General features: G+C 40.7%; 1 protein-coding gene across 2 annotated transcripts in view; it reads right to left on the minus strand.

The window, feature by feature from the left end:
* The window catches only part of klc1a (kinesin light chain 1a), a 54,740-nt gene that overhangs the window by 15,217 nt on the left and 23,615 nt on the right, over nucleotides 1–15,908 (minus strand). For both annotated transcript variants that reach the window (XM_060925826.1, XM_060925827.1), the window contains exons 6-14: nucleotides 15,286–15,511; nucleotides 13,626–13,713; nucleotides 12,984–13,085; nucleotides 8,397–8,570; nucleotides 6,513–6,612; nucleotides 6,306–6,358; nucleotides 6,150–6,217; nucleotides 4,422–4,530; nucleotides 1,339–1,500 (exon numbers count right to left, since the gene is read on the minus strand). In XM_060925826.1, coding sequence (XP_060781809.1) covers nucleotides 1,339–1,500; nucleotides 4,422–4,530; nucleotides 6,150–6,217; nucleotides 6,306–6,358; nucleotides 6,513–6,612; nucleotides 8,397–8,570; nucleotides 12,984–13,085; nucleotides 13,626–13,713; nucleotides 15,286–15,511 — 1,082 coding nt within the window. The remainder of the gene's footprint in view (nucleotides 1–1,338; nucleotides 1,501–4,421; nucleotides 4,531–6,149; nucleotides 6,218–6,305; nucleotides 6,359–6,512; nucleotides 6,613–8,396; nucleotides 8,571–12,983; nucleotides 13,086–13,625; nucleotides 13,714–15,285; nucleotides 15,512–15,908) is intronic.

Raw genomic sequence — 15,908 nt, forward strand, 5'->3', positions numbered from 1 at the left:
TGCCTTGCGCAAACGGGGAAAGCCCACCACATGATGCATGACGTAGTATCTTGAATTGGGTCATGTTGAAGCAGGTAAAATTGGCTGAGAATTTAGGGCCACGTGGCCCTAAATTCATTAATTACTCTATTATAAAAACCTAATAAAATTGGAAGTCTGTGATGCGAATTCAGTATCTTTCGATCCACTAAACAGAAATAATTGGGTGTCAGGGAAAATTCTTTTTATGACTTACAATTGAGAAATCTGAAAGGCAGTCTACCTTTAATTGTGGAAGCCCCCAAGCTATATAGCAACCTCGATAGCTATATTATTCAGTAATAGCATCCAGCCAACCAGCTATCGGAATTTGTGCAAAAGCCATTTCTTCATCAGTAATACACCAATAGTATTAGGACGGATTTTATGAGTAGGCTAGTTAGTTTACAGCGCACTCAGAATAGCCACGTGTCCCAAATAACGAGTTACGGTATAACGGTGTGATGAATGGGTAATGTTAGTTACATCAATATAGCGAATTTCCAGTTTATGTGATAAATGTCCTTCCTAGATGTATCCATATTAATGAAATATCTCCAGATGAAACTATTTAAAGTTCTCCGTACAGATGTAATAAAGAGTATTTGAGAATATGCCCATATTTGTCTGACCATTTCTACCACTGTACACTGGGAGAAGTTGGACGGCATACCAAAGGAGGAAGTGTACCCGACTTAGGCTCTTGTCTCTACTGTGCAGACGCTGGCTCCAAATTTGTCAACATGGCAGAGGTATTTTGGCTTCATTTCTATAGAATGAGAGGCAATAGAGCCAGGCCGTCCATGTTTTCTACAGTTGATGGTTCACCATAATAGCGTACTATATATTTATTGTGTATTGGGTTCCCAGTTTTAGTAAATCTGGCACACAGTGTAGATTTCTGTTGTGCATTATGTACTCCTATTTCCTAATGCAACAGTAATGACGTGAAATAAGAGAAATAATTCCCTTGCACTGGACAGAAAATCGATAATAGACTGAGCCTGACTAATCCAAAAATTAAAAATAAATGCTCTTTATTCAGCTGAACGTGTGCACATAAAAACATTCTGGTTTTAAATGGATGGTGATTTTATCTAAACATTAATTAAGCTGAACTGTGTGATTAAACCAAAGAGGCTGCTAAGCTGATAGGCATGTGTGATAAAATTTCACATTAAAAGGACTCTGACACACTGTAACCCTCAAACCTAAGTACTTCTACTGACCTATTAAATCAAACCAGACACCTTAATGGGTTCTGAACAGTGGGTGTTTGTGAGTAAATGTGTGTGGCTGGGCAGTGTGTGCTGCACTTACCCCATTCCATTCGACGCTCATACTCACTTCCTCTCCTCCATCTGGGCCACTCTCGTACTTGACCGTGTCAGATATCAGACTCTCTCTACTACGCTGCTTCTCCTGAGCCTCTGGATCCCCCAGAACCTCCGCCACACGCTGTTTATGGGCTGAGTCCAGACCCTGCAAGAAGTAGGTACATAGGCACGGGTGTGCGCATGTGTATACACACTCAGCATCCACTTCAGTAGGAACACCTGTACACCTGCTCATTTATGCAGCTTTCCAATCAGCTAATCATGTGGCTGCTTCAGCCAACCACAATGCATAAAATCATGCAGATACAGGTTAATAGCTGTAGTCAATTTTCACATTAAACATCAGAATGCGAAAAAGTGTGATCTCCGCGACTTTAAGGCTACGTTCACACTGCAGGCTGAAGTGACTCAAATCCGATCTTTTCGCCCATATGTGACCTGTATCCGATCTTTTATTGACAATATGAACGACACAGATCCGATTTTTTCAAATCCGACCCAGGCCGTTTGGATATGTGGTCCTAATTCCGATTCCTATCCGCTCTTTTCATATGCGACTTCAGTCTGAACCGCCAGGTCGCATTCATCCGACTTACACGTCATCAACAAGCCACAAACGTCACTATTCTGCGCTGAAGTAGGCGGCGGGTCTCTCAAAAAAAGTTACAACAACATGGCGCATAATCACAGGCGCAGATAGAGGGGGGGACTCGCCCCACCCAGATTTAAATTCACCTCGCTCGGTCCCCCCCACTTATAGGGAGGAAAAAACGTCTGTGCTGTCTTTCTTTGCATAAGGCAAACCTCACAGAAAAATCAAAAGACTAATTACCATTCGGTTTATTGAGGTGCACGGCAGTGTATACATAGTTGCAACAACTCACATAAAACAAAACAAAGACTGATATTCGGTTGATTGAGCTGCGCAGACTGCACAGGTTGCCAGCTCGAGCTTGGTTGCTATGGTAACCCACAACAAGTTTGACAGGCATATCGGGGTTGGGGTTGGTTTGCTGGCAGCTTTGTCCCCCCCAGTTTTTTGTCCCCCCCAGTTCAAAAAACGTATCTGTGCCCCTGCGCATGACATCAATGCGAGGGACGCTTCGGGCTGTGAAGGTTCTGAATCTTCTCAATGGAAGGACGCAGAGGTTAGGGAGCTGATTTCCATTTGGGGGGATGCAGCTATTCAAGCTAGATTGGATGGGTCATACCGCAACCGGGCGGTTTTACTTCCGTAAACACTGGCCATGCTCACTGCGTGTGACGTCGTCGTATCCTGCAATGCGCATGCGGAACACTTTTAGGTCGCTTTTCGTTCATACTGAGGATCACATACAAGTCGCATATATTTATTAATGTGAACGACCTCACAAAAAAATCGGATTTCACAAAAAAATCGGAATTGAGCATTAAGCCTTGCAGTGTGAACGTAGCGTTACTGTGGCGTAGTTGGTGCCAAATGGGCTGGGTTGGGTGTTTCAGAAACTGCTGATCTTCTGAGATTTCACACAACAGTCTCTAGAGTTTATACAGAATGGTGCAAAAAACAAACATCATCCAGTGTGCAGAGTGTCTGCAGACTGAAACACCTTGAGAGAGCTCAGAGAAAAATGACCAGACTAGTTTGAACTGACAAGGAGGTCTCTTGTAACTCAAATAAGCACTCTGTGGTGAGAAGAAAAGCATCTCAGAAAACACATCAAACCTTGAGGTGAACAGGCTACAGCAGCAGAAGAAAATATCAGGTTCCACTCCTGTCAGACGAGAACACGCATCTGAGACTATCATGAGTACAAGCTCAGAGAAACTAGATTAGGGGAATCACTTGGTCGTTTTCCAGTCTTTAACTGTCCAGTTTGGGTGAGTCTGTACCCATGAGGGCCTCAGATTTTTGTTCTTGGCTGACAAAAGGGGAACCTCGTCATTCTCTGAACATTTTATTCGAGCACTATACTCATACTGGGTAGGGCCTCCCTTTACTCTCAAAACCACCTCATTTCTTCATGGCATAGATTTCACAAGATGTTGGAAATATTCCTTTGAGATTCTGGTCCATGTTGACTTGATTACATCATGCAATTTCTGCAAATTTTTCAGGTGCACTTTCATGCTGTGAAGCTCCCATTCCACCACATCCCAAAGATGTTCTATTGGATTCAGACCCAGTGACTGGGAAGGCCACTGAAAAACCTTGAACTCATTGTCATGTCCATTAAACCAGTTTGAGACGACTTTTATTTGGTGACATGGTACATTTTCCAGGCTTCAACTGTCCAGTTTTGGTTAGCCTGTGCCCACTGCAGCGTGCACTTCCAGTCCTTGGCTGAAAGAAGTTGAACCCAACATGGTCTTCTGCTATTGTAGCCCATTTGCTTCAAGCCCGTCTGTTTGACATATTGTGTTTTCTGAGATTAGTTTCTGCTCATTACAGCTGTACAGAGTGGTTATCGGAGTTACCGATAAGCGCTCCGTTAGCTCAAAGCAGTCTGGCCATTCTCCGTCAACACCTCTCATCAACAAGGCGTTTCTGTTCATAGAACTGCCCCCGCTGGATTTTTTTTAAAATAGCACCATTCTGAGTAAATTCTAGAGACAGCTGTGTGAGGGAAAAAAAATATATCACAGGAGATCCGCAGCTCGAGAAACATTCAAATCAGCCTGTCTGACACCAAAATCATGGCATGGTCAAAATCCTCAAGATCACACTTTTTTCCTCATTCTGATGGTTGATGTGAACATTATCTCAAGTTGCTGGCCCACACCCGTATGATTTTATGCAGTGCACCGCTGACATATGATTAGCGGATGAGAGATCATAAATGAGTAGGTGTTCCTAATAAAGTGGTCAGTAGGGGTATATCATTTCAAGATATCCACATCACCCAGCCCCGGTCCGAACTTATGATTATATATTAGGAAAAGGAACAATTCTTTCAGACCCACTCAAAACAGTTCAGCTTTGCGATATTCCCCCAGCATACCTTCAAGACAGATCATACAGATACGCCTTCCAACTCTCAAACATTTTTATCACTCTTGCATTAGTACACAAATGATAAAGTAAACCTTTTTTTTGGAGCGCATTGCAGCTTCCTCCAGAGTCTCAGCGGCCTCAAACTTGCCCTGCCGCCTGTACAGAGCACCCAGGTTCTTCAGTGTGGTCGTTACAGTGGGGCTACAGGGAGTACATAGAAGAGGGTAAATAAATAACTGGCAATATTTAAGATATATGGAAATCCTGATTGGTTGAGCTTTCATTAAAGGACCCATGGCATGGTGGTTTGTTGATGCTTTAAACGGGCTCGTGGAGGTTTCCGAATGTTATATCCGCAGCCTTTCTCGAAATGAACCCTCGGCACGCAGATATAGCCTCCTGGGAGAAAGCCCCATTTCAGCCCTTTTCCCAGTGCGTCGTTTTGCTAATGAGAAGCATGGAGGTGGAGAAGGGTAGAGGGTGGGGGCGGGCCATGGGGGAAGGGGAGGGGCTTGACCAAGCTGCACACACACATACTCGCTGCTATCAGCGCCTGTAGCCACGCTGCTAAGACAAAACCCCGTTCTCCCTCGGACTCCTTTCGTAAACTCAACGTGACACAGAGAACAGAGAGTGAGAGTGTTCGGAGTGGTAGTTTACGAACGTATAATACCCTAGGCTTGAACACGCACTCCATAACCAAAGAGGATAGAAGCAGCAACTACAGCAACATATCGCTTATCCAACAGAAGACATGCATTGCGGAGCAATAGTCAAACATAAGCTCATAAGTTACAGTTAATTTCCAGACTAAACTCAGTTTAACGCTGCATGCTTTTCGGTTTTGTAGCGCAAAGTACCTGGCTAACTGCAGGAAGCGGTTAGCTGCACAGCTAATGTAGCCATTGCAAGGCTAACGCACCGATTTTAAAACACGGCAAAACGACTTAACAGTTATACACTTACTTGTTCGGTGTTTGTGGCTGATGCGGCAGGGATGCTTGGTACGGACCCAGGCTTCAGTGACGGTTGATGTGCAAAACCTGCCCTGTACTGTCCCAAGTTGCAGAAACATTCATCAGGAAAATGCTTCCGACAAACATACACCGTCTTAGGTAGACTCGACGGCGTATTATTGGAGTAAATAAAATTAAGCCACTGCGTCTTCAGGGGCTCTCCCGTCGGCAGTAAAAACAGACTCCTTTATGTGTTGTCACATCCATGTACAGCGCAACTTCCATGTTTCGCTCACTTAGGTGGTGCCATGTTGTTGTGTCCTCTATGGTCTCCTCACTACGAAATTGAAGTGACGTATCTATGGTGGCAACTTTTGAGCTGGGTGGGCAATCCATACAGTGGGTGGGAATCCAGAGGGGGGGGCGTGGGGATCATCTCCCTTGCTGACGTAGTAAAGGTAGAGCATATCAACGTGCCATTTTGACGCGCCATTCTCAAATGTTGACAAAGGGTGGGCATAGTTTGGTTTACACATTATGACATTTCTAGCCACTGGGGTGACTTAAGAAGGTCAGAGGAACTCATTTTAACGTTAAAAAACCTCAGAAAGTTAAAATTTCATGCCATGGGACCTTTAAGAATTTCAGCAGGTGACAGTAAACCGAACCACACAGTCCAACTAATGTGGATATGGATTCAGATGTGACTGATACCACAGAATGACAAACACTGTACTCTATCAAGGAAAATGTACCAGATGGTCAGTCACCTGGCTGGCTTTTTAATAAATAAATAAATAAATAAATGAATAAATGAATAAATAAAAAACCAACCTTTCATGTAACAACAACAAAAATACTGACCTGTCCACTTTGCAGGCTTTGTACCAGCCACCATACTCTACATATGGGGAGCCATCTTTCTGCTTTCCCTGAAATATTAAACAATTGTTTACAACCATCCTTATACTCCATGACATTATTTATATTCACAAGTGGTGAATTTTCACTTCTCCTCACTTTACTCTGTTCCTCTCTCTCCTCTGCATGCATCCAGATTGGCTTGTTCTCACCTGCATAAACAGAAAATGCAAAAACACACAATCCAGGTCAAAAACCCATAGGAATAAATAGGTTAATATTTTAGTTTAGCATATGACAGTCGGCATCCTGTGCCGAGTTCAGGCAACTGCACAATTAGCAGAACTCCCTAGTAGCATCTCTTACCATCCACGGAGCCAAACTCCCTCTCATGGGCTCTTGTTAGGATTTCTTTATAGAGAGTCTCTGCTTGCTTAAACTTCCCTTGCTTCAGATAACATGAGGCCTGAAAGAAAGACAGTACGCGAGAGAGAATGCTTTCTTGTCAGTGTTAACAGCAAAAATACTTATGCCTAAAATAGATGAATAAAATATGACAAATCATTAACGTCGAGAAAAGTTACTGGACAGATACTCTGTCTCCTTGACAAATGTCTACTTGCAGTGAGAGTTCAATATGTACAGTTGCGTGTGAACACAAGGGGTCTCATTTATCAAAGCAGACATACAACAACAAATTTTGTGTGCAAGAACCACCAGTATGGAGTAGAATACTGCATATCACAAGCGCATGTGCACAGCTGCACCGAACGGACATTAATAAATCCTACATATTTCAAAGTGATCTGCTTGTGCATGGCCACATACAGAAATGCCCCCAAATCACCACAACCTCACTTCAAAAGGGTGAATCTATCACTATGTGCATGCAGTCGATTGCCAATATTACATTCAGAAAGCCTGCAACTGTGTGAAAATCCCTCATGATTGCAGTCTATCTGTTGTCTTACTTGGAAATGTCATGTATTGCAGCAAGAGCAATATGACTCCATGTAAAACACATCGTCATATGGCTCATAGTTGGGTGGCAAATGACAGATCTGTCTCTAGAGCCTCAAAAGAAACATGCCCCAACTCTAGAGTACAAATTGAGTGTGTACGAGTGTTTTATTGGCCTCTCCAAAAGTGGGGCGAGTTGTTGGCAAATATCAATTAATACGACACTGGATGTACAAATTGCGTGATGAGCAAAGATGTTCATCAGCTCTTGCCCATAACAATCGTTAGCTTGTTTATACTTTATATTTGTGTCACCCGTCTGCAGCTTGCTGTGAGTACCATGTCAATTATGCTGACATGCTTGAGATGGGAGATCCTCATGATCAGTTTACATGCAATTACACTTTTCTACTACTAGGTTTTTCTTCATAAGCAGGGTCAGGACTCAGAAGTTGTTCTAAATATATACATCCTCAAACACATCCTTAAGTCACATTCTAGAAACGTTTGTAGAAAGGTGTGTATGCATAGTTTACACTCAAAACTATGCACATGCATGGCTGTTAAATGAGACTCTTGGTGCAGTGAACTTAAAAGTGCTGGTATGCAAGTCACAGGAAATGAACCCATGGGCCCCATGTGCAAAAGTGATGTGCTCCTGTGAATGAACGCTGAAATGACCTGAACTCCCCAAGTTTCACTAGACGGGCAGACATGCTGAAAACGTAACTTCTCATTATATGGAGTCAAGCACTATTTAAATAAAATAAATTAAAAATATTAAATAATGGCTATGTGGAGGGGGTGGCACGGTGGTGTAGTGGTTAGCACGGTCGCCTCACAACAAGAAGGTTCTGGGTTCGAGCCCAGCGGCCAGCGAGGGCCTCTCTGTGCGGAGTTTGCATGTTCTCCCCGTGTCCGCGTGGGTTTCCTCCGGGTGCTCCGGTTTCCCCCACAGTCCAAAGACATGCAGGTTAGGTTAACTGGTGACTCTAAATTGACCGTAGGTGTGAATGGTTATGTGTCAGCCCTGCGATAACCTGGCGACTTGTCCAGGGTGTGCCCCACCTCTCACCCATAGTCAGCTGGGATAGGCTCCAGCTTGCCTGCAACCCTGTAGAACAGGATAAACAGCTACAGATAATGGATGGATGGGCTGTGTGATGGATGGGCTGTGTGGAGGATGTAGGTGAGTGAACTGCAGCTGATTCACTGTGGTTTTTGCATTAGCTGTGATGGTTATTTACGACAATGTAACTACAAAGAAACTAACGGAACTTATAGATTTACCAGATTGTTTTTGGTCTTGGCTACGTTGGCGTCATCAGGACCCAGCTTGGTCTGATAGATGTTAAGGGCTCTCTGGTAATAATATTCCACCTCATCATACTTGCCCTGGTTCTGACACAGCAAAGCCAGGTTATTTAGCTGCTTCGCCACATCTGGGTGGTCCTTCCCTAGCACCTGTCAGACAAACACAAAATACACACAACCACTCAGCTGCTTAAAAAATGACAAACAAATATGCATGAAGGAACTGTATATTGCAAAAACACAACTGCAAAGATAAGTCAAAGTCAAGTCAAAGTCCCTCTCACGCCAGAATCTGGTTTTCTCAGGCATTCTCCTGTCCCAGTACTAACCAGCTCTTTGAGGTGTATGGGTGTGGCGCCAATCTCCGTTTCAAGATAAGAGAGAATGACAATTTGCATACATGGACACAGTACTGGGAAAAAGTGAAGGTCTCCAAGAAAATCATCATGTAAAATAAATAGATTACATCATGTTTTCTCAGCAGCCACCCTTTCTTGCATAGTGTATAGCACCAGTCAAAAGTTTAGACACCCCTACTCATTCACAGGTTTTTATGTATTTTGACCATTTTCTATAATGTAGAACAATAGTATCGTTTAGTATTCAGTACTGAATACTGAAGACATCAAAACTATGCAATAACATATGGAATATGGTAAAGTGTTAAAAAAAAGTTTCATATTTTAGGTTCTTCAAAGTAGTCACCTTGCTTCATGAGGTAGTCACCTGGAATGCTTTCCAATTAACAGGTTTGTCAAAAGTTAATTCGTGGAATTTCTTGCCTTCTTAATGTGTTTGTGATCACCAAACAGTAAAGAGTAAATAATAAAAACAATAAATAGCCTTGTCTGACAACTGTAGTAATCCATATTATGTCAAGAAACGCTCAACTAAGTAAAGAGAAACGACATCCATAATACATGAATTAATTAATACAGGAAGTGTCTTATTTAATCAAAATAAAGAAAAACATTTAATTAGAAGGCGTGTCCAAACTTTTGACTGGTACTGTACAAACCTACACAGCTGAGATTTTAGCCCAGCTATCCTAAATCCAAACAGAGCTTCACTGAGGATAACATGCATTAGCGATGTAGTTTGTTATTTGTCAACTGGGCAGTGCTATTTCATCATAAACTAGATAGAACTCGACGCCAACGGCGTCGATAGGGATGCCTCCGCCTGGTAGACTACACGCCTTATTAAGTTGTAATTTGGGGATGGACATTTGACCTCACAGTAATCTTGATCTGTGACCTTTTAACCTCAAAATCTAATCAGTTCATGTTTGTCCCCAAATGCACAAATGGTGAAAGTTTGGTGAAATTCATTTCATTGGTCTTTGAGATATGGTTTTCACAAAGTTTGGGGATGGACATTTGGCCTCACAGTAATCTTGACCTGTGACCTTTTAACCTCAAAATCTAATCAGTTCATGTTTGTCCCCAAATGCACAAATGGTGAAAGTTTGGTGAAATTCATTTTATTCGCCTTGGAGATATTGTGTTCACAAGGTTTTCGGACAGACATTTGACCTCACAGTGACCTTGACCTTAGACCTTTTGATCGCAAAATCTAATCAGTTTATCTTTGTCTCAAAGTGCACAAATGGTGAAAGTTTGGTGAAATTCCTTTCATTAGTCTTTGAGATATGGTTTTCACAAAGTTTGGGGATGGACATTTGGCCTCACAGTAATCTTGACCTGTGACCTTTTAACCTCAAAATCTAATCAGTTCATGTTTGTCCCCAAATGCACAAATGGTGAAAGTTTGGTGAAATTCATTTTATTCGCCTTGGAGATATTGTGTTCACAAGGTTTTCGGACAGACATTTGACCTCACAGTGACCTTGACCTTAGACCTTTTGATCGCAAAATCTAATCAGTTTATCTTTGTCTCAAAGCGCACAAATGGTGAAAGTTTGGTGAAATTCCTTTCATTGGTCTTTGAGATATGGTTTTCACAAAGTTTGGGGATGGACATTTGGCCTCACAGTAATCTTGACCTGTGACCTTTTAACCTCAAAATCTAATCAGTTCATGTTTGTCCCCAAATGCACAAATGGTGAAAGTTTGGTGAAATTCATTTTATTCGCCTTGGAGATATTGTGTTCACAAGGTTTTCGGACAGACATTTGACCTCACAGTGACCTTGACCTTAGACCTTTTAACCTCAAACTCTAATCAGTTCATGTTTGTCCCAAAGCGCACAAATGGTGAAAGTTTGGTGAAGTTCCTTTCATTAGCCTTTGAAATATCGTGTTCACAAGGTTTCGGGACGGACGCACGCACGCACGGACGGACAACCCGAAAACATAATGCCTCCTGCACCTTAAGGTGGCGGAGGCATAAAAACAATGATATATTAAATACACAGTATTAACCCATCAAAACATCATGTTTATGCCCATTCCAGGAAGATAAAATGCTATATAAAATTACAAATAGTGTAAACATGTATTAGGCATAATATTTGATCAATTGTTGCAAGAAAACAATAGGGTTTAAGTCAGAATGGAAAGCTGAAATTATCTCCACAGGCCTTTAGTTTCAGTAACTTCAAAGACCGTTACTGTAATGTGATCATACAATCTTGTCTGGCTGTAAAAGTTTCATACTTGGTTTATATTAGTATACAGCCACTAAACTTATTACTGTCTTGCCTTTATAAACACTTAAAGAGCATAATCTGGACCAATTTTTTTTTTTATATATATATGAAAGTATGTCCCTTTACACACTCATCCAGAAGGGTAATTTTGCACAAGGCCATCTGTCTACAGCAGAAAAAAATAAAATAACAAAACGCGTCTGGAAAAATCTCAAGGGAGTCTGGAGCCAGATTCGTGACGTCACCTGCGGAAGCGCCAGCAGGCTGCGAGAGCTCGCATGGTTTCAGTGCACAGCCTGTGTAGACCAAGCGCTCCCATTTCTCTCTCATTGTCCGGTCTTTTGGGAAACGATGAGTACTAATCCCATCAAGATTGGTGTTGCTACACCCTCCTATGATACATCTGTTAACCATTTTAATAATTATGTGATAACGTTGAATAAATTTGCAGAAAACCACCGGGTCGTTTTCTCAAACAAACCAGCGCTGACGTAGGATTCAGAAGGAGTCGTCCCGCACGCGACGTCACGAAAATCAGTGTTTCCTGGGAAATTCAAATGCCAAATTTTTTCAGAGGCGGACCAATTCGCCTCAAATGGCTTGATTTCAACTGAATTTTTTTGGTCTTGTGCAAGGTAAAAAATTTGCAGAGAATGCAGAATATTACAGATATATTTGACCAAAGTTTAATATAAAATAGGAGAATTACATTGATCTTGCTCCTGAATTTACTCATGATATGCACTTTAAAGGACATACTTTACAGGGTGAACAATTAATCATTAAATCGCTGTTTGGGTTTGTTTGTTTTTTTGTCTTCAGCTTCCCCCCAGAACAAAAGAAAAAAATATGCATTGTCACATCAGTACGATTTTTTTTTCTCTCTGTAACAATTTCAAGGCATACCATTCACAGAACTGACTCCTCTGTAATAATTTTACTACATAAATGAACTCAGCCGACTCCCTAAAACCGTAGCTGATCGATTCTTTCAGTTCTCTCAGTGCAAGGATTCAATTATTTTTGATATTAACATAGACCTCAACAATATTACTCTGACAGAATTAACTGAAAAACAAAGAAATACACTAGAAAACCTGATAGGATAACCAGATGAGCTCTATAATGCCAATAAACATATGCCAACAATAAAGCTACACAAATTAAATGAACCACCCTACAAAAATTTTAAATGCAAGGAGGCCTCAAAACCCAAATTTTAAGCAACGTCTTCTTACCAATCAAATTCAATTACATTTTTTTAATGGATAAAGCCTAATCAGACAGACGACCAAAGAGTTGGAGCTAAAACTATGCAACAAAATTAGAATTTCAGACATTCAGCCTCATCAGAGCTACCATTCAACAATACTCTTGTTTCAAAAGCCTAACGATAGCAGCAACTCTGACAGCTTGGTGGAAATTTCACAAGCTCACAAATGCCCCAACCCTGAATACCAAAAGACAAAAAAAGGCATTATTAATTTTCAATTGATCTTTCAAAACAATAACTTTATATAATTCTCATCTCATTCATACATAATCCATATCTAATTAATGGCATTGGGAACAAACAATTTCTTTAATTCTTACAACTCAGACAAATCATACATTCATCATCTTAAAAGAAAATACATTTAACCTTAACTCAATAGGTATTAACATCTCTAACAATTCTTCTTCAAAACACACTCCTATTTTATAGATTAATCTACAATATCTGCACCATGAAGAAAATGCATAGACTAATCAATTATTCCCAGTACTTAGGGATACAGAGCTTCAAAAATACTTTCGACACAACCAATAACACCAGTCTACCTCTTATACAATAAAAATAAAATCCACAAAGTCCACTACATGAAGGGGAAAAAAAAAGATGCAGAAAATTAGTTCTATTGACCCAGTTTCACAGAAATCTGCACACATTGCAAATAAATCACATCCACCCACCTTTTCTCTGATTTCCAGTGCCCTTTTGCAAAGTGGTTCTGCCTCTTTGTATTTCCCACGCTTCCCATAAAGTACAGCCAAATTATTCAGTGTAGCGGCCACCTAAGACAGACACACACACACACACAGTCAGATAAAACCAACAAACGCTCTCAAAACAACAAAATCAAATCATTGTTTTGATATGAGCCAAATCCTTGAAGTCATTAGAGCTTAAAGGAAGTGAGTCAGATCTGACCCAAGATCACCAACATCATTTCAGCCCCGGTGATCTAAACACATTAACAGCCCACAGTGTCTTTGATAATCATCCTCTGATTGAGAGGCACTCCTGAGCCCCGTGCATGTGTGGGCAAGTAAGTGGGTTGCAAAAGAAATAGAGTGAGACAGAAAGTCAGGAGTGATCCTCTAACCACTTTTATACACAGTGAGGATGCAGGTCCTGGAGAACTACTACAAATAAACTGGTAAGCACTACCAGCTTGAACGGTCACATACACAAATTCTGCTGCCAATAACTCATTCTCTCTAACTTTTTCATTACTTTGTCTAAGGTTTTCCTGGGAAGAGATCATTTACTAACAAACAGTCTAAAACCTTTTGAGTAAAATAACAGGGTGTTACACCCCCACCCTCACATACCGCAGGATGGTCTTTGCCCAGTGTTTTCTCTCTGATATCAAGTGCATCATTCAGAAGGTTCGCAGCCTCTTTGTACTTATTCTGGTCCCTGAGAAGAGAAGACAAGAGACAATGTGACAACAGGCTGCTAAAGTCAGTGCTATGACCTCTTTAAGAGAACCTTCATACTTTAAAGACAGTGATGCAGCTACACTAGATCATTTTCTTAGGCTGTGAACAATAGACACACAGGTCTTAGAGATAAAAGTTACAAAAGTTATCAAAATTACAACAATAAAACAACAAAGGACTACAAGATTTAATTGAAAAGGAGTTTTTAAATGTATACATTCCACCCCCTTTTATTTTATTTGACCAGTTCTATACTGGTGCAATCATCATCTTTGAAGTTATCCAATCAAATAGCTGGTTTTTTTAATCATTTACATTTTTTCAGCTCAATTTGATAAAATCCTTTTTTTTCAACAGGAGGTGGAAAAAGACTCAAACATATAGGGTGTGTCACCACAAAATGATTCCAGTGTAGCAAAAGCTCATTCCAAGGCACAGCAATTTAAAACAAGAGTGTGTTAAAAAAATTACCCACTTATTCTGCTAATTTTATCATAAATACACTCTTTAATCAAAATTGTGTATTTTTTATATTGTGTGTGTGATACTGTGTATATATATATGAGTGATTCCACGCTTATGGGTACTGAAATGGGGACATGAACTTATTCACCTAAAACCATTTCTTTTTTTACCATCAGGTCACAAAACATGTAATCTTTAATGAATGATATGTTAAAAGATAACTTTAATTTTCTGAGATGTAATAAAAACATATTTATATGCCAAAGTCAAGCCTATGAGTTCCAAAATGATGTCTGTTACATTACTTCTGTTACGATTGTCCATCTCGCGTCTGTTACAAATTAATTACAATCTAGCTCTATACCATGTTAATCTTATTGAAAGAATGTGCATGTTTATTCTACTACACATGTTTATTAATTATATTTGCTAAAACATCACCTTCCTATGTTTCAAAAAGTAATTCTACATTGTTAAAATTGAGAATATATATGTCCACAACACTTCTGTTACGTTCTGACTTTGGCATATAAATATGTTTTTATTACATCTCAGAAAATTAAAGTTATCTTTTAACATATCATTCATTAAAGATTACATGTTTTGTGACCTGATGGTAAAAAAAGAAATGGTTTTAGGTGAATTTTTAAAAATAAGTTCATGTCCCCATTTCAGTACCCATAAGCGTGGAATCACTCATATATATATACACACATCACTGTAAAACAACCTATATGACTTTGCAGGCCAAATAAACGTGTGCTATGCATTCATTTCAATTTATACATCAAAGTTCATAGCTGATTTTCTCTAAAGGTGATTTTCTGTTATAGTGATGATACCTTAAACATTTTCGCTAAATTCTCTGGACTGGCTGTACCAAATCTAACAAGTGACTCCTTATTTTAAAAAGATAACTAACTTTAGATTTAGAATATCCAAAAAAAAAAAAACCTTTTTGACTTTTGAACAACTGGACTCATTTTGAGGTGACATGCCTTGTGTGTGTGTGTGTGTGTGTGTGTGTGTGTGTGTGTGTGTGTGTGTGTGTGTGTGTGTGTGTGTGTGTGAGAGAGAGAGAGACCTGTAGACGAGGGCAAGAATGTTAAGCATTGTGGCGACATCAGGGTGGTTGTGGCCCGAGGTCTTCTCCAAGTCTTCCAGCGCCTGTTTACACAGCGGCACAGCCACCTCATAGCGGCCCTGAGAGGCATACTGGATCACCAGGTTGTGCAGGGTTCGGAGCCGGGCGGGAATCTCATAGCCTCCCTGCTGAGCTGCTGCTACAGCACTGCTGTGTGGGGGCTGGACTACGGAGAGAAAGATGGACAGAGACAGATTGTGAGAAAGTAATCTTGGTGCCCTAAAAGAGAGAGAGAGAGGGAGAGAGAAAAACGCCCATCCTCTCTAAATGCGAACAGGGTGCATAATTCACTTGGGGTGGGGGGTGGGGCACCATCATTTACAACCCCTATTCCAAAACATTTGGGACACTATGTAAAACATAATTTGTTGGAATTGGGGATGTAAATGGGGGGGGGGGGGACCTGGGTTTGAGGCTACTGGGGCAGAAAAAGAAATCCAATGTGTCTGAAATCCAATGTGGTGTGTGAACTGATTCCATCCAGATCCTTGATGATATTCTGACACACATTTTTTTTTTTTGTAGTAGGAGTAAGAGTTTGAAAATGTGTCCAAACCTGTTGA

Source organism: Neoarius graeffei, chromosome 7 (genome assembly GCF_027579695.1).
Source record: "Neoarius graeffei isolate fNeoGra1 chromosome 7, fNeoGra1.pri, whole genome shotgun sequence".
Classification (NCBI taxonomy): Eukaryota; Metazoa; Chordata; class Actinopteri; order Siluriformes; family Ariidae; genus Neoarius; species Neoarius graeffei.